Genomic DNA, 18,104 nt, shown 5'->3' on the forward strand with positions numbered 1-18,104 from the left:
CAAGGGGCCATCCTCAGTCTCTTCTTCCCTCTAACCTTGCCAACTCACTCTGTGTCTGAGAAACAAGGGATCCCAGCCAGTACAGTAGTCAACCACCAGATGAGCTGTGGCCGTGCATAGGGGACCCATCTCTCCTTTAGGCCAGGCTTCATTCATGCTGGGGTCTCCTCCAAGTATCTCCCCTCTCTGACATTCTTGAAGAGCACTAGTTCACATTAAAGGCTGGTGGAAGGGTGTCCCCTAAGCCCAGGACTGAGGTCGCCCTGTCCTTACTTGGTGTGGAGGGCATTCCTACTTCCTTCAGGAAGTAAGCCCTCCAAAGCCTGCCCTCGGGACAGGGGTAGGAATCTAATCTAAATTCTTCATGCTGATAGTGTTTTCAGTGCCTGAGTCAGAGAAGACCTACTGTGTGCTAGATTGGGCTCAAGGTCCACACTAAGTCCCTATGTGAAAAATGTGTGATAAGAATTGATATTCTCCCCCCACCCCAGAGGCCCAGAGAGGCTTGGCTGCCCTGGGCTGGCAGGCAGACAAGGATCGGGGGACTGTAGCCTACTGCCCCACCCCTCAGTGGGTTAACAAATGAAGGAAACATTGTTCATACACACTGAAACATAGAAGAGGCCCCTCACAGGACAATGACCAGGCTCCTGGCTCACATGCCCAGCTGAGTAAAGCATGGGGTAGTCTAAGGTGGTCACTTAGGATCTGCACCCCACTATTCTCTTTAAATCTCTACCCACAAGAGCAAACAGGACCCATAAGAGCAGTGACCTCTGCCAGGCTTTTCTCTCTGACCTGAGGCCTTTCCACGTGGGACCAGGCTGCCCCCAGGCTGCTGGGTTGGAACAAACAGGTGTGAGGAGAGTCGCAGAATGTGAAGACAAGCATAGGACCCAAAGACAACTTAGACCTGGAACTGAGCCCATCCTGGCCTAGAGAAAGATATGAGCCATCCTCTCTAGAAAGCAGGACCCTTTCAAAAAACCCTTCCTTGGGACAGGCCCCTTAGCCCTCTGGTCCCACCACCCTTACCTGCTCCAGCTCCTGGCCTAGCCCAGAGCTCAGTCTACACCACACTGGGCCTGTCCCACCTCAGGGCCTTTCCCAGCCCTCCCAGCTGCAGCCACAGCCTCTCAAACAACTTTCTTTGCTCCATGCTACCTACCCTGTGGTACCAGGATTAGGCCAAGCTCTTCTCCCTCCTGCTGTGCTTGACTTTCAGATCTGTTCTCCCACTGCAGACACACCTCCTCACAGGCATCGGACCTCTCAGCCAGCTTGGAGCCCTTGGACTCAGTGTGTGACCCTCAGTCCTCTCCAAAGGCCCTGCCTCTTTGCCTGCTGCTGACTCCCCAGGGCAAGGATTTCCCGCCATTGCAAGGGAACCAAGGTCACTGGGTCTCCTGCCCCAGTTCCAGTTCTCGAGAGGAGGGTCAAGCTGGTCTAAGCGTCCCTCCGCGCCCCCTCAGCCTTGGCTCGGACAGCTACCCAGCTGCCCAGCAACTCCAGCCCACACTCCTGGCCCAGGGCGCTTTGTAATTCTTCCTTCTTGGGCATCCTCCGGCAAAATATTTGAAGAATGTTCTAATTATCTATGATCGGCCAGGAAGGCGGGCCTGGGTCCACTCATCCAGGAAGTAACTCAGCAAATCCCCTGGAGGGTGGCGCTGAGCTCTCCCTCCGGTGGGCTGGTGTGTCCAGGGCTTTTTCCAGGCACTGAGGGGCCCGGGGGCTCTTCCCGGGCTCTGGATCACACTCAGGGTTGGGGTGGGAGGCTGGTTGGGAGCCAGGACTAGAGGAACCTCGATGTTCTTGCCAGGTAAGCGGGGATAGGAATGTCTTCCCGTTGCAGATTGGCCTGAGCCCCCAGATCAGAGTCCCCACACACCCACACACACACCCCACACACACAGACAGACATTAGCTACAATCTGAATTAGATTAGAATGACCAAAGGAAAGCTCACCTAGGCCAGAACTGAGTACAGCAGGTCCCTCTGGCAGGTCTGTGGAACAGAACTGGCCAGAGTGGAACACAGCAGATGCCAAGGCCTCTGCCCTCAGGCTACCTGTCCTCCCTCAGTCTTCTTCCCTCTGCTGGCTCGTAATCCCAGCTCAGAAACATGGGCAGAGCATGTAGGTCCAAAAGCTGTGTTTTCTTTCTTCACCCTTGTCTCTTACCTCCTCTCTTCCCCCCTCCTGCTACCCCAGTCTTCCTCCTTTGCCTCTTCTAATTTTCATGTAGCTCAGGCTAGCCTCAAAATCACTAAGAAGCTAAGGATGACCATGAACTTCTGATTTTCCTGCTTATATCAGAGTGCTGGCATTGCAGGGTGCCCCACCTGGATAGTAAGTGCCTGGACCCAGATGAGGCCCTAGAGGGAGTGTCAGGGGGCAGGTCCAGCCTGGCCATCTAACTAGCCCTTTAACATGCCCCGATATGGGGTCTGTACCCATAGCCACAGAGCAGAAAGAACCATCCACCTAGTTCAGTTTCCTGCCTGTTCTGCCCCTCCCTACCGCAGCTCCTGGGGTCGAAGCCTAAACTTACAGAGGGGAAAACAGACTGAAAGAGACCCAGGGGCTGGAGATGGCTGAAGGTGGGCAACTCTAGGGTTTGCTTGGGAATTCAACCACCCCCAAACCCCTCCCTGGCCTGCTTGTGCCTCAGTTTCCCATTCGAATACCAAAGGGGATGAGATGAAAGTCGGGGTACCGAAGACATCCTCTGTGGCTGTGGTTCCAGTTCTGCTAAGTCTCTGACTCTTTCTGACTTAGCTGGGCCTCAGTCTACCCACCCGTCAGTAGTGGGGACAGCCTCTGGTGGGCAGTCCCTCCCCTCCAGCATGGGGCCCACACGCGCCCTATCTTTTCAAGCCACTGCCCCCCTCAGATGCTCCTGGTGTTCCCAGGCAAGAGAGCAGAGATTCTGCTAAAGACTTTCCCACCCTTCTACATAGCTGGCATTCCAGCCAGGCATCCCAGGACCCCACCCTGGAGAGAAAGAAGGCAGTCTGGGAGAAGCAGGCGCTGAGCGGGAAGCCTGGGTAGGTTGAAGTGGTTGAAGATGGGAAAGCCACGCCCACCCAGTGGCACCTGGAGACATGGGCCAAGGGCTTAAGGGGGCTGATGGGTTCACTGAGTCCTCATCGGGTTGGGGGGGGGGTCACTGTAATTTCACTGACTGACCTCCGACTTCAGAAACGTCAGGACCTTTCCTGGCACACAGGGCCCAACGTAACACGCCAAGTCCTGGCCTTAATGGACCAGGTCTTCGCCCTGGGAAGGGTACCCTGTCTCCCCAGCCGTCAGACAGTGCCTCCACCTCCAAGAAGCCTGTCTGACCCTGCTTTGTTCTCACTTTGAAGACACCTGTGTGTGCCAGGCCTGGCGCAGGGGCTGAGGTGGCTCCTCTGGCCCTACTTTTGGCTTCCCACGGTACAGATAGAGATTGTCACATCCGGAGATGCCAGGGCCCTGAGGCTGTGAGGCTGGCTGGAGTCCAGCTGGTGCTGAGACCCCCTAAGCCCAGCATGGCGCTTGCTAGAAAACCTATGTGATATGAGATGCCCTGAAGGCATGGCTGGCCAAGACACCAACCTGAGAGAGCTAGGTAGGGACAGAAGGACAGGTGGGTGTAAACGGAGGGAGGGAGTTGGCAGGCCCCGCTGGCCTACCGCCAGTTTGGGAGTCGAAACACTGGATGGCTGAGCCAGCACTTCCTGGGACACTCTGAGTATGTTCTGAGCTGTGAGTTTGGGGACCAAGTCCCACACACGGGGGACAGCAAGTCACCATCTCTCGACAGACTTCAAGGCAGGGCTGAGTTCTTATCCAGAATCAGGTAGGAGACAGAGTCTAAAGAGGGTGTGGTCTGTCTGACCACACAGCACCCAGGGCAGTGTGAGTCTCAGCTAGGGGTCTGACCACCCCTGCGTCTTCTGTCATCACAGCCTATCTGAGTCAGAGGCCCCCCTGGGGACTGTTCCACCGTCCCTCACTTTAGGGCTCTCTCCATGACCTCAATGGCTTCCCCAGTCAACTGCCTCAGGCTGAATGCCCTGGGAAAGGGGCCACTCAATCCCAATGGCTAGCCTGGCTGGAGGCCCATTGTTCCCATTTTCCAGAGGAGGCTCAAAGAAAGGCAGAGTTTTGTCCGAGGCTGAATAGCAGCTTGGCAGGGATAAAGCCAAAGTCGTCTCTGTCTCCGTGATATCTTCCCACCGCAGCTGTGGCTACCCTGTTCCTTCCTGCTACAGGAGTCTCCCCACATTGGAAAGCACAGGCAAAGACAGGGGTCTGGGCTTGTAGAGCTGAAAGCACACCCTGTTCCCCTGCTCTGTGAGGGGTCCAGAAGGCATCGCTGACCTACAAGCTGCCAGCCTATGCAGCTTCTGGAGCAGGGCTAGCCCACACACTAAAAGGACTTCCCCCAGGTGGAGTCACTGCGACATACTCTACCAAAAGATGCCAGGGAGGAAACCCAGACCCTCAGGCAGGGCCAGGAGCCCACCACCACAGGCTCCACAGGCTGAAGGAAAGTCGTCCAGACCCAGCACCTCGCCTCTGGGAGAGGACAGGATAGAAGTTCAAGCACTGTTCTTTCTGGACATTTTTTTTTTTTTTTTTTTTTGTTTTTTTTTTTTCGGGGCTGGGGACCAAACCCAGGGCCTTGCGTTTCCTTGGTAAGGCCTCTACCGCTGAGCTAAATCCCCAGCCCCTTTCTGGACATTTTAAGGGTTGTGTCCCTGGGGTCCCTCGTGCTAGGTGTCTCTATCCCAGAGCTGTGGCGGGATGAAGAGGAGCTAGAATTGTGAGCCTCTGGCTAACACTCCATACCACCTGCCTGCCCAACCCAACCTCAGGCTCTCTCATTGCACAGTGCTTTGGCTATGGTACATTACAGCCCATCCGAAGGTTCAAAAGGTCACCCTGAGATGCCGGCATGCTTAATCTGGTGCTCCACCCTGTGGCAGGGCCACCAAAGGGAATGTCAGTCCTGCTGCTGCGTCCACAAAAAGGCCACTCCGGCACTTCAGCCGACAGGAATATTTACGGTGGCTTAAATCCATCCTTCCCCACAGGCCAACCTGGTCTACAGGGTCACAGCATGCCTCTGAAACACAGAGAGCAGGGTGGCAAATCTGGCTGCCTGGGAGAGTCAGCACTTGAAAGTCCCAGTACTCGGTGCTACAGGTGAAGTGGGAAGACTTGAGTCGCCTCCCGAAAGGTGTTCGGACTCAGCCCAGCCAAGTCTATGCTTCAACCTCAGGCTGGTAGAGATGATTTCTGGACATGCTCAAGTCACCCTACTCCAGAAGCTTTTCCTGGTTTATCCTCACTACAGGTGGTCAGGGTCCCTGCTATGGTAGCGGTGGGGCTCTGTGTGAACTCAGAAGGGTGGACAGGAAGGCTGTGATAAATTAAGGGAGCATGAAGAGTCCACTGAATGCAATAGGATTAGCTAGAAGGGCTGTACAGCCACCCCCCGACATCTCAAGAAGCTGAGGATACCACAAGTCTGTGCCCAGCCACATCTGAGAGTGCATCACGAAGCACATACAGGTCACAGGGTGGCTTGCCGGACCTACCTACCTTTCTCCCTGTTAAAGCTGACCTCAGAGATGCTGGAGGGGTGTCAAGTCAGGCAGGGACATCGCTACATCCTCCAAGAGCATCGTATCTCTGTCCCCAGGGCTAATGCAAAAGCTAGCCCCCAAGCTGTAGAGGAAGACTTTGCTCAGGGCCCAGGACCCCCTGGTCCACAGACAACTGCAACCCATTCCCCTGGTTGGGTTCTCAACCCTTATAAAATATAATGAATGTGAGGCAGGCAACCATGTTGGGTAGAGGCTGGGAGGCACCATGGACCTCAGAGTCCTACAGATCTGGGTTCAAATCCAGGCTCAGACTCACCGAGCCCTGAGCTCCCCACCTCTCAGTCCTATGCTGGAGGTGGCTTGGTTTAGCCCCTGTGCCAGCAACCAGGGAGGAAAAGGACTCAGCAGCAGACTCCAGACAGACTGTGCATGCCAGCCCATAAGACAGGTCCTTCTGGAAATGTGGACTCTGGGGTCTATGCTCCCAGTCAGGAGTCAACAAGACAGCTGGTCCATTCTCATTCTAAAAACGTTGAAACAGGCCGCAGTATGAAACACGCCTTAGCTTTAAACCGATGGTCCTCCTGCCTCAGCCTTGAGTGCTAGGGAAACAGGTGTGCGACATAACACCCAACCAGGGTTTTTAAAATCTGTTTTATACCCAATGGCCTCCTGCTGGGGGTAATCTGAAACCCCACCTATCTTCTTCTTTCTGAGGACCTGGCCACATGTCACTACTTGGGTTTGGTGTTGGGAGTTTTGAGGACAAAGAGGTGGATCAGGAAGCACTGTGGGAGAGGGTTCTGGAAGGTGATGGAAGTCCTTGGTATCAACTGATGGGACTCCTGGGGGTGGGGGGCGGGGTCTGGCTTTTCCTCCAGCCAGCCTTTGGGAGGTTTCACACGCAATAGCTGTAGTACTGACTCTTTTGTTGTTTGTTTATGGCGATTTGATGAAGGCTGGGGTCACCTAGAAAAGGGGAATCTTTATTGAGAAAATGCCTCCATGAGACTGGCCTGAGGGCAAGTTTGTGGGGAGTATTGTCTTGATTAGGGATTGATGAGGGAGGTTTCCATCTCACCGTGGGGGAGAGCTCCTGGGTGCTGTAAGAAAGCAGGCTGAGCAAGCCACGAGGAGCAAGCAAGTCAGTAAGCAGCACCCCTCCATGGCCTCTGCTTCCATTCCTGAGAACAGGTTCTTGTCTTGGTTTTCCTCAATAGACTGGTCTGGGATACGCAACCCAAATAAATCCTTTCCTCTCCAAGTTGCTTTTGGTGATGGTGTTCATCATAGCTATATAACAAGCTAACAAAGATGGGTGCCGTGGCCTCTCAGGGGGAGACGGTGCCCTGTGGCATCTTCTACTCACGGTCTCAGCACCAATACAGTAGCCTCAACCACACACCTAGAGAGGCTTACACCGAGGCCCAGAGCACTGGGTTCCCTGGTCCAGCAAAGTCCTTCTTTAGAATCCTATGCTTACACCTGCTTGGATACCTCCAGGGCCAGGAAGCTCAGTGTCTCCCAGACAACAACAAGGCTGGCCCAAGCTTGGGGATCCACACTCAAGGGCAAGGTGACCGTGGGTGGGTAAGGGGGCTGGGGGAGGGGCTGACTGAGCTGGAAGATGAGGAAAGAGAGGGAGCCCAGAGTGCACCTGTACCCACCCCCACCCATCAGCCAGCCTGAGGGGAGGCCCCCAGCCCCACACCAAGGAGGGAGGACAAACGGCCGTTTTGTCCTTGGCCAGCGGGCGGCCTGTAGTACACAATGACCCTTTCATCAGGCTGAGAGAGCCCTGGGCCGGGGTTTCATCTGACAAGGGAGGGCGCCAGCCTCTTGTCCCCTTGGGAGGGGAGCTGAGCCCTATCCCAGCTGGACTCAGGACTGTGCAAAATGGAGGCCTCCAGGGAGCCTGCTGGGACTGCTCCACCTGCCTGAGAGATGGAGGTTAGTGAGCTGGGTAGAGGACGCACAGAGAGACCCTACTGTGGACACTTCCCCCTGACCCTCTCATGACAGGCAACCTCTGTTCAAAATACTGCTTCCCATCCCACCACTACCATGCCCAGAACACTGGCTCAAACCCTAGCAGGGCATTGATGCCCACCCACCAGGATTCCTGCAGCAATGTAACCCTGGTCCGCCTGCCCCTCCAGGCCAGCCTGAGGCTTGGAGGCCCAGCAGGAGAGCTCCAGGAAGAGTCAGGAAGAAGCATCATTTCTAAATATCTCCCTTAGCAGTGGTCACCTGTGTGATCACTTGTAACAGCTGGCTGTGCCACCTCTCCCTTCTGGGATGGATCACCCAGGGCGAGCCATGTAGGGGCTGGAGCCAGGAGGACAAAATGGGTGACCTCATCTCTCAGGACCCCAGTACTATGTCTATCTCTCCACAGAGTCCCCTGGGCAGATGTGTTTGACAGTCACAGTCTCCTTCAGTAGTCTTCCTCTTTAGTTTGGCCAAAACTCATCCATTCTTTAAACTCAGGTTTAGATTGTAAAGGAAGCCCTCTGAGGCATCCTCTGGACCTCCCTCTGGCTCCCTAAAGGCCAATGTCTCTGCTCCTGCTACCCAAGAGCCAGCCACCTGTCTCCTGAACTGTTCCTAACACCAGAATCTAAACTAAGCACTGGCCCTGAACCTTCTCTGAGTGCTCCAGTCACCCTGTGAGGTTTGTGCCCTGAGCTAGAATCAGAATACAGCCACTCAGACAGGGGTGGCCCTAGGATGAGAACCCAGGTTTGGCATACCTGGTGGTTTCTAGGACTCCAAGGAAGAAAGGTTAGAGAGGGCTCCAACCTCCAGCTTGCCCCATAACCAGACACCACAAAGGCAAGCCCTCTCTCTGCACACAGAGTGACTGGGAAAAGCCCGTCCCAGAGCGTACTTCAGCTCTCCCCTCTCAGCTGGTGAGTCCTACCATACCACAGTGGGTTTGGGGTCGTTTTCTGTGGTTATAGGGGCTCCGGCTGGAAGGTTTCCTGGGACTTAAGCTGTTCTCGGGTGTTCCGGCTCTAACCCTGTTGTGTCCATTTCCCTATGGGGTGTCACACGCATGCTTTCAAACCCAGAGAAACCTGGGCTTGACCCGAGTCTTCTTTCCCCTATGACATATGAGGACACTGAAGTCCAGACCCTCCAGGTGACCTGTCCATGTTAAAGTCCTGTGACCCACACTGCCCCCGGATTGTGATGCCACGGGAGCAGCCTGATTCAGCGCCCATCTCACCAAGGGGCATACCCACAGGGCTTTTAGGACTGTGGTCAGCACCACCGGCAAAGCCACAGCAGGGACCAGGAAGAGGCCTGACCCGGCCTGGGGAGGCCAGTGGTGAGCATCCTCTGCACCCTCAAGCCAGGTGGTCGGTGAGTAACCATCCCGTCATTCATGACTCACTCGACTCCCCAGAACAGGCGGTTACCATGACAGGCTCTACCGGAAGACATGGGGGGGGGGCGCTCATCACAGCCAACTACCACATCTAGGATAGGGAGGCCAAGAACGGAAGGGACCTGCCCTTACAGTAGCCCAGACTGGTTCTGGCTCCAGACTTGGGCCAGGCCCTCATACCAGCTGACCCAGCACTAAAATGCTTCTTGTGGCCTCATTTCCCCATTTGCCTTTCCTTGGTCCCTTGTTGATTCCCCACTGGGTCCCCCCCCCACTCTGCAACACAGGGGTACAGGTGGCCAGAGCTGCCTTTCACAGCCAGGTCACACGTGGAGTCTGATAGGGGCTCAGGGCCCTTCCAGGCCAGCACACCCGTCCAACATGATCAGCGGCAGGGGCCCAGGCATGTGTCTGGGATTCACTGTGTTCGGATGGTAACCCGGCATGGGGAGCTGGGAGGGCAGCCCAGTTGAAAGGACAGGATCAACTGTTGGCTAGTGTCTGTGATCCTAGCAATGGGATGCCTTCTGGAAAGTTCTCTGGAACAGAACACAGCCTCCACTCAGGGCCCCTCCTCACTGTGGCATCCTCTGGGACATTCCTGCAGTGCTAGGAGGGGTGGGTGGGTGGGGTGTCTCACACTGACCCCTACTACCTTCCACAGTTAGCAGAGTTCTATGCTGGCCATCTTGCCAAACTCCGCTGACAGGGGTTGTCTAAGCAGGCATCTTAAAGAAGCCAACCTCTCACCTGACACACAGCAGGTGAGGAAAACCCTACCCTACTACCATCCTTAGCCCTTTCTCTCTCCCAGGAGCAGGGCTTATGAAGGGCTGAACCAGTCAGGGCTAAGGATGAAGAGACCCCTTGCTACCTCCAGCCACCATCACTCACGTTGGCCTCAGCACTGGCCTGGACACACTTGAAAAGCTGCTCCTTGGGAAAAATATCAGCCCGGAGAACTGGCAGTATAGTCAGGGACGGCCCTATGTGGCAATCAGACCCCACTAAGCTGGAATGGGCCCTCCAGGAGAAAATTGGGGGCCTCAGAACTACACTGGCTACCATCTGCCAGAGAGCCCTGCAGTTGCTGTGGGGCAAACCACTTTTACCATCCTGTCCTCCCAGACCCAGTTCTGGCCTCCACTCCCTGGACATCTCCCCAACCTCAATGCCTTAGCCTCCCCAAATGATTTCTCAGACAGAGTAACTGCTGCCTCTTCAGCAAGGCTTAAGACTGACATGCCAGGATCTGGGAAAGAGGAGCCTCGGGAGCTCCAGAACTAGGAAGAGCCTCGGCTGATCCATTTCAAGGAAGGACGACAGAAGCAGAATTCTCTTGGCCAGGTCTCCATGATCAGGCGGTGCCCACAGGCCCTGAGCCCTGCCCGGGGAGGCCTGCTACTCTCCACCCCAGGCGATGCCTCCGTAGCCAGGGCTGCCCGCCGGGCCTGGAGCGCTCCCTCAGCCTGGACCTTGTAATTATGTTCCACAGCCGGGGAAACCGCGGGCCTCGCAGCATCTGGCTGCGGTTGCGAACTTTTGTTTCAAGATGCGCGACTATTTATAGAAGGAAAACTGGTAGGATAGTAATTTCCTAGGAGCTGGAGGAGAAATTGGCCGCGTCTTTATTAAAAGGGGTGGGGGCGGGGCAATTTATCAGGACTGTGGCCGCGGGGAGGGGAGGGGGTGGTGCAGGGAGCGGGAAGGCGGCTGCCGCCTCTGGCCGCGTTAGGCGACCCCGGACGTGGCCCGCGTGTTAAGGAGGGGGCGGGGGAGGGGAGGAGAAGAGAGGGAGAGGGAGCGCTGGCTCTGAGGTTTAATCAGTAGCATCCAGCTTCAATTCCCCCAAACGGCGGTTCCATAAATCAAACTTCTTTTTAAATCGGAGGCCAGAGCATATGCGTCCCATTAGGAATCGGGCGAAGCCACCGCTGTGCGGACGCGCCCCCTCGACTCGCAGGGCCGACTCGGGCCCTGTCGGGAGATTCCGGTAGCCTGGTGGGCGATGCTCTGCGCGCTCCCTAGACCTTGGTTACCTGCGCGCACATTGTGCGCCCTCCTCGCCTCCTGAAGAGGCGTCTAGTAGAGGAGAGGTCAAGACCTCCCGGTGCCGCAGGACAGCACGAGTGGCCACAGAGACTTCGGGGAACAGCCTGGGCACGCTGTCTGGTGGGGCGCAGCATGCACGTGTCTGCCAGTGTATGCGCTGGGAAGCGGGTGTGTGCTTGTAGCTCTCCTTAGTGTGGCACGGCCATGCGCGCCTCGTGGGTTAATATGGTCTAGAGAGAGGGTCACCCACTGATCCAGGATCATGCTGGGACGCGACTAGCTAGTTCTGGCTCTCACGCTCAGTGCACATAGCCTAATCTGCAAAGGCAGTCGGACCGCTCTTCCGCCACCTTTTCTCTGACCCCTAAGCTAAAATTTCTCGTTGTTACAGCTGTCCTCCAGGTAATCTACCTCGGCGGCTTAGGCCAGCAAATTGACCCAAAGGCCCACAGTTTCTTTGCGCGCAGGGCACCCAGCGCCCCACCCGCGACCATCTTACCACCTCCCCCTCCCTCCTCCAGCAGTGGTGGCCAGGACTCCCCTCCCGCCCATCCCTCCCGGCACCCGCGGCACTCACAGGTAGCTGCCGCTGGACAGAAGGAGAAAGATCTGCGGGCAATAGACGGAGACCAGAGCGCTGCGCGGCGACAAGAGGAGCATGGTGGGCCGGCGCGCCTGGCTGGGCTGGGCAGGCCCCACCCGCAGGGCTCCTGCGCCAACTGAGGTTGGGGTCTCCGCGGCCCTCCCTGATGCAGGGCAGCAGCGCTGGGCGCTAGGGGCCAGGGCTCCTCGGTGGCCGGGGGACAGTGCTCGCCCGTGACTCGCTGCCAGGACCGCGCATCGTGCTGTATCTGGGGCAGTAGCGGGCGCTGGGGCTGGAGTTCGGGGCGGGGGCCCGGCAGGGGGCAGTGAGCGCGCCTTAGCGGCCGTCTGGTCCTCTGTCCGTCTGTCGGTGCGAACCGGTTCTGTCGCTCACTCTGGCTCAAGTCTCCAAGTCTCCCGAAGCGCGCAGCTGCCATTGGACAGGCCGCCCCTACATCCGCCTCCTCCGCGGGCGGGTTTTTTTTAAAGGGGAGGTTGACCAGAGTGTGCGGCGGGTGCCGCCCCCAGGGTTTGCCCAAGTTGCCTTGGCCGGGATACCCTCGCCACAACCTTTGGCGAGAAACACCGCTACGGAGAGCGCATCTCCGGGAGGCACCGCGCGGAGGCGTGTGCGCCTCTTAGGGGCTGTGCTCAGCAACGTGTGCTCATGTATGCATGCATGTGCTTGCATGTTTCTGCAGAAGCATGGGCGGTATGGGAGCCCGCAGGTGTGTGTGCACAGATGCCCTGTGTGTGTGTGTTGTCCCTCTGTCTGCATGTAGCCTGGTTAGGGATGGTTGGGTGTGGGTCCCTTTCACTGCACCTGGGCCAGCTCTGTTCTGGAGCTATCGACTCCACGCACCTCTTTGGAGAGGCAGGCACAGAAAGCCCTCCATCACACAGGGCTATCACCTCTGCTTTTTCGTCTCTCATTTTTTACTCTTCTTTGAAGAGAGTTGGTTGGAGTCGGGGCAAGGAGAGATTCTTCTAAAGAGCCGTCCTTTTTCTACTATTTTTTTTAATAGACACATATTTGGGGTCCCATCCCATCTCCTATTTCTGCCGAGCCTGGCTGTATCGGAATGTCTTAGTATGGAGGTGTATGTCAGCCGGGGAAAGTATCAGAGCAGGGAGGACAGCAGGAGAGGAGGAGCTGTGTGTGGTACAGTGGTGGCCCTAAAAACTGGATCCCCAGCTCCTGGACTTAGCATGGAGACTCCTGGGCATCCAGGAGTCGGAAACTTCCCCTACCTCCAGATCTCCCTGTCCTCAGCCCCTTTGCTTCTCCCATCCACAAAAGCAGAACAAGCCTAGCACAGGGCTGGTCCTAGCACCTCAGTGACCTTGGCTGCTCCCCACTTCTCCTTGGCTTCCTCCAGGACAGCGACTCCATCCACAGGGACCTTAGGCTGAGCGTTGTGACTCCCCAGTGCCATGGTGCTTGGAACTTGCTGAGAATCAGAGGCACTTCTGGTTTTGGATGGGGAGGGCTGAATTCTGGTTCTTGCTTGCACGAGAGGTGTGTATGTGGGGTGAATGCTCTGGTGGATTTCTGGAGGCCCCATTGCACATACAGAGACATAGGGCAGAGGCAGGTTCAGGGGCCTCCATCACGAAATAGCCCCTCCCCCCCCCAAAAAAAAACTATCCGTAGGAGTTCCCAGAATGGCTCCCACACCTTAGATCTCACAACCACTGGCAATAAGCCACTGGTAGTTGCCAGTGATATTCCACCACTTAAGGTCAGGGCAAAAGCCATCTGAACTAATCCCTCAGCAGTCCCAAGGGGGATACTACCGTGACTCTGCTCTTTTCAGATGAGGGTGAGAGAGTGAGAGACACCTGCCTGAAGTGATGTGGGGTGCCTACTCCAAAGAGATCATGTCTACACCACCTACCCCTTTAGGTCACATGAGAAGGTCCAGCTGCCTTTCCTGCTCATCTGATGGGACACACGCACACGCGCGCACACACACACACACACACACACACACACACACACGAAAGAGAGAGAGAGAGAGAGAGAGAGAGAGAGAGAGAGAGAGAGAGAGAGAGAGAGAGAGAGAGTGTAGAGGTCCAAGTCTCCCATTTGCAGGTCTCAGGGTAAGTCTCTGACTTCCCTGGCTTTCATTCCACTGGGTTTTGGGTTTTTTTTTTTTTTTGGTTTTGTTTTGTTTTATTTTTTAAACTCAGAAGCGGAGTGTGTGTGTGTGTGTGTGTGTGTGTGTGTGTGTGTGTGTGTGTGTGTATTATGTGTGGGGGGGTGCAGTTTATGGAAGGAGAAGAGTTCTCCCTTCGCAGCTCTTGGGCAGAGGAAAACTTGCTCAGTGCTAGAAAGTAGTGGTCACAGGCATCCAGGAACCCTGGCTGGGCTAGCAGAGACCCTCGGGGTCTCACTCATTCATTCTCTACTCAGCACGAACCACCACGTTGTTCAGAGCACCAGAGCCGAACCCTCCCCGGCCACGAAAGAACAGGTAAAGGCATGAAACCCAGGGACCGCTCCAGGGAGCCCCCCAACCTCGGGACCCCAGATCCTTCTGCTGACACCTTTTCCCATTTGATGAAGAGGTCTTTGCAGAGACCTCTTGTTGGAGAACCGATGCTAGGAAGGAAGGTCAGGGATGGAAGCTAGAGCCAGTGGAGTCCAGCACCCAACTCAAAGGCCTTGGAGCCAGAGCAAGGTAGCTGGGACCTGCCTGGAGCCTTCTCCCAAAGGGCTGTGGATGGATCCCTTCACAGGCCCAGGAGAATCATTGCACGCTGCTGAGAGTCCGGGAAGCGGTGGACTGCCCACCCCGCCCCCAACCCCAGCAGGCTCAACACCGGGCACCCCTCACCTTCATAAACAAACACTCAGGGACACAGCCTACCCGCACAAACCTACAATAAACACAACCACTAGCAGCCGCAGACACTCCCGCCCAGGTCTGCAGGAATAAGGAAGGGACTTCCAATCCTGCCTCTGAGGCCACCAGGTTTGGTCCTTGCCCCTCTTCGGGCCTCAATTTCTTCACCTGTAAGATGGCGGAGGTGCAGAGGGCTGGGAAGGGTGCTGATCTTCAGCGACTGTTTCTACCTCTCGCCTGGAAAGCCGGTCTCCCAGGTACCGGAACCCGCCCCTCCTACAGGTCTGGTCACTGGCCTTCCTAGGGCCAAGATGAGCCTGGTCTCAGAGCGCCGGGCGGCACATAGTAGGGCTGGGCGAGGGGTGCACAGATGCCCGCAGGTGCTCAGAGTGGGGGTGGGGGTTAGGCCGGGCCGGGCCGCCAAGAGTGACTAACACCCGCGAGGTGCACTGCGCTCCGTTCGGTCACACTGCCCCTCCACCCCCAATCCGGGGAGGCCGAGACAGATTCCGTCTAAAGGAGATCGCGGCTCAACAGGTAAGGACTCGGCTGGGTTCAGGAATGTGGAAATACGACTCGGAGCAGCTACGGCGGCGAGCAGCGAGCGCGGCCCGCCTGGAGCCCGCCCGCCCGGCCGCGCCAGGGGAGCTCGGCGAGAGGGGCCGGGCGCAGGGCTCCGGGCGGGCGGGGGCGCGGGCCCTGGACGGAGCCCGAGGCTGCCGCGCCAGCCTCACGGCCCATCCTGAGCCAGCCGGACGAGTTGTCAAGGTAATTTCAACATGTCCGGGTGATGGATAGAGACGAAGGGCCGCGGCGGGTGCAAGGCCTGCGCGCTCGCCGCGAGTGCGCGCCCCGATCTCCCCCGCCGGGGATGCCCCCCGCCCCCGGCCCGGCGCGCCCTCCCGGCGGCTAGCGCTCGGCCCGGGCTCCGCGCCCAGCGCAGCCCGGGGAGGGAAGGCGCGTCCCACCCCCGGGGCCTGGAGCCCAAACAGGTGAAAGTACGCGCCCGGCACGCTCGCCGCTACCCGGGAGCCCTGCTGCGGCCGTCCGCGGGCCGCGCTGTCCCTGCTGCGTCCTGGCTCCGCGCCCCTCCGGAGGATATCTGTCTCCGGGGGCTCGGATGAGTCTCTGCGAGGCTGCAGCGGGGTCCGGAGACACCAGCCTACCCGGCCACTTCAAGGAACGCCCTCCCCCACCAACTCCGGTCCTCAGGTCCGCTGGAGGAGGTTCTGGAGGCTGCCGGCTCCCCTTCTGCCGCACCGCCCCCCCCCCACAGGAATACTCACCCGAGCTTCACGTAGAGGACGCCAAAGCAGAGAAACACGTAAAAGATCCACTTTCGAAAGTTTCTGTGCATGATCCAGGGAGGGGGGCTGCGCCATAGACAGCTGCGGCCGGAGGGGACGCGCGGGTGGGCAGGGGCCGGGCAGGGGCCAGGGGGCTGCGATAGGACCACGTTCAGCCGGCACTACGGCTCGGGAGGCGGGCGACGCGCGGGCACCCGGCACGCGTTGCCACCATGGTGAGCCCAGGGCGCCGCAGCCGCCGCGTGCGCCCGGGGGAGTGACCCGAGCGGAGAACTGCGACCTCGGAGCCCAGCGAAGTGACCGTGGGGCTCTGCGAGCGCAGGCCAGGGCCAGGCGCAGCGGGCGGGCGCTGCCTTCACTGGGTTCAGCCGCCTGGGGCCGTGCGCGCCTCGCGGTGCGCCGGGGCGGCCAATGTGTCCGCACTTGTCCGCCTCCCCAGGTGACTCGCGGCCCCGGCAAGCGAGCCGCGAGCAGGCGAGCGCGCCCCAGGTAGGAGGATCCGCCTCCCGCCCGCCCTCCTCGCTCGCAGCGCGCTCTCTCGCGCGCGCTCCCTGGCTCTCCCCTCCCTTTTCTCCTCCCTCCCCCGTGACACACGAACGCATCTAACCCCGCGCCCCCCCTCCCCAGGCCAGCTCCCTTCCGATCGCCCTTTCAGGACTGCGTGGGAAGAGGGGAGGGAGGGGAGAGGGTGCGGCTCCAAAGAGACACCTGCGCTCCTGAGACAGTAAGGGTGGGGGTAGGGGCGGGGGCTAAGAAACTACTCGCTCAGGGCCTGGTGGTCACTTGGTTTCCAATTTCTAGTTGAAGAGAGAGACCACCCACCACCATCTCCTGTCTATATGCAGACATCTTTCCCCTAGACATTACCTACATGGGTGCTTCCAGGACCACAACCCCGGTTCAGACATTGTTCCCTGCCCAACAAACTTGGGTGAAAAATCGTTCCAGCGCCCAGCACTGCAGAGCGCAAGCAGAGAGCGCGATTTACGACTGGTAGACACCCCAGCTTGCCCACCATTAAGAGTGGCACCATGACAGAGACTCAGAAAGGCATCCCTGGAGAGTCCCAGTCTTAGGACTCTGTCACACTCTGCAGGCCTGTCCGATGCGGGCGTCAGATCTGATTCTTGTTGAACAGCTAGAGTGGAAAGTTAGACTAGCCTAGGCGCCTGGCACATCCTGTGTGTCTCGCTTGATTCTATCCCGGATAAATGGGTGACAGGGACACTGCCTGTCACAGCTAGGTCTGTCCTAGCTCAGCCTCAGCGGGCCAGCTAGTAGCTAGACACATTGGGGGGGGGGCCCAAGCCAGGTTTTCAAGCGTCTTTAGCCTCGGACAGCAGCATCAAATGGAGCCTTTGTGACTAGGGGATGAACTTGGAGAGCGCTTGTCTTTAAAGACTGGCTAACACCCAATTGCCTGGTGTGGAGATGAGGAAGGGTATGAGGGGGCGCTGTCTTCAGCCCGGAACCTCGAGCTCAGAAGCTACCGTCTCTGCTCCTAATCCCCTCTTAATCTTTCCAAATCCTCTGAACTTTTGCCATGACCTGACCTGGGAGAGAGTCCCGCTCCTGAACCCCAGGTTCAGAAGCCAGCAGGTGCAGCTGTGTAGAACGTTTGGGCTGAAGGACTTTTTAGAAAGGAGAATTTGGATATCACAATAAGGGAAACTAAGGCACAGATGTCAAACGGTAGTTGCAGTCCCACACCACTGTCCCTTAAAACCGAGAACTCTGGATGTCATCACACAACTTGGCAAGAAGCTGAGCTGGGCCAGGTGGCTGGGAGCAAGCAGAACAACCTGGGAGCTTGGCAGGTGGATGCTGCCACCCTGTGGCGACAGGGAGCGACGCTTGCAGCCAGAACTGGACTTGAGATGTTTTAGAGATCCCTCACCTTGTCCTGGAGTCCGGGGTCCATTCCACAGACCCCGCCAACAGCCCCTGTCTTGGGATCTGTTCGAGAGACAAAAGATTTATGTGGCTGCAGCGGGGCTGGGATAGGAACTGCATCCACGACCGCCCCCTACCCCCCAAAAACCAAAAAACCTGGGGTCTTAAGATTCCCACCCCATCTCCAGCCCTGTCAGATCGAGAGGCCCAGTGGAGGGTTGGCCTTGGGATTCTCCAGGAGGGTTATGTTGGAGAAAAGTGTGTACTTCTATTGGTAGATGGTACCTGACCTGCTTCTATGCCTTAGTTCCCCCAAAACAGAATGCATGGTTGTCAGACGTTCCGCACAGGATCTGTAGCACAGCGATGTGCTTCCCCCTGCTGGCAGCACGTGGGAAGTAGCACAGCCCAAGCATCCTAGGAGA

General features: G+C 57.6%; 1 protein-coding gene across 2 annotated transcripts in view; it reads right to left on the reverse strand.

Moving 5' to 3' along the window:
- Positions 1-15,976, reverse strand: part of Wnt7b (Wnt family member 7B) — a 43,247-nt gene extending 27,271 nt beyond the window's left edge. Inside the window, exon 1 of one of the 2 annotated variants that reach the window (XM_032919039.1) lies at positions 15,766-15,976. In XM_032919039.1, the coding sequence (XP_032774930.1) occupies positions 15,766-15,836 (71 nt within the window). In that variant the 5' untranslated portion in view covers positions 15,837-15,976. Of the gene's footprint in view, positions 1-11,625; positions 12,027-15,765 lie in introns of those variants that run through there. The other variant, XM_032919031.1, reaches the window with a different exon arrangement.
- Between the last annotated feature and the right edge of the window lie 2,128 nt (positions 15,977-18,104).

The sequence above is a fragment of the Rattus rattus genome, chromosome 1, assembly GCF_011064425.1.
Source record: "Rattus rattus isolate New Zealand chromosome 1, Rrattus_CSIRO_v1, whole genome shotgun sequence".
NCBI lineage: Eukaryota > Metazoa > Chordata > Mammalia > Rodentia > Muridae > Rattus > Rattus rattus.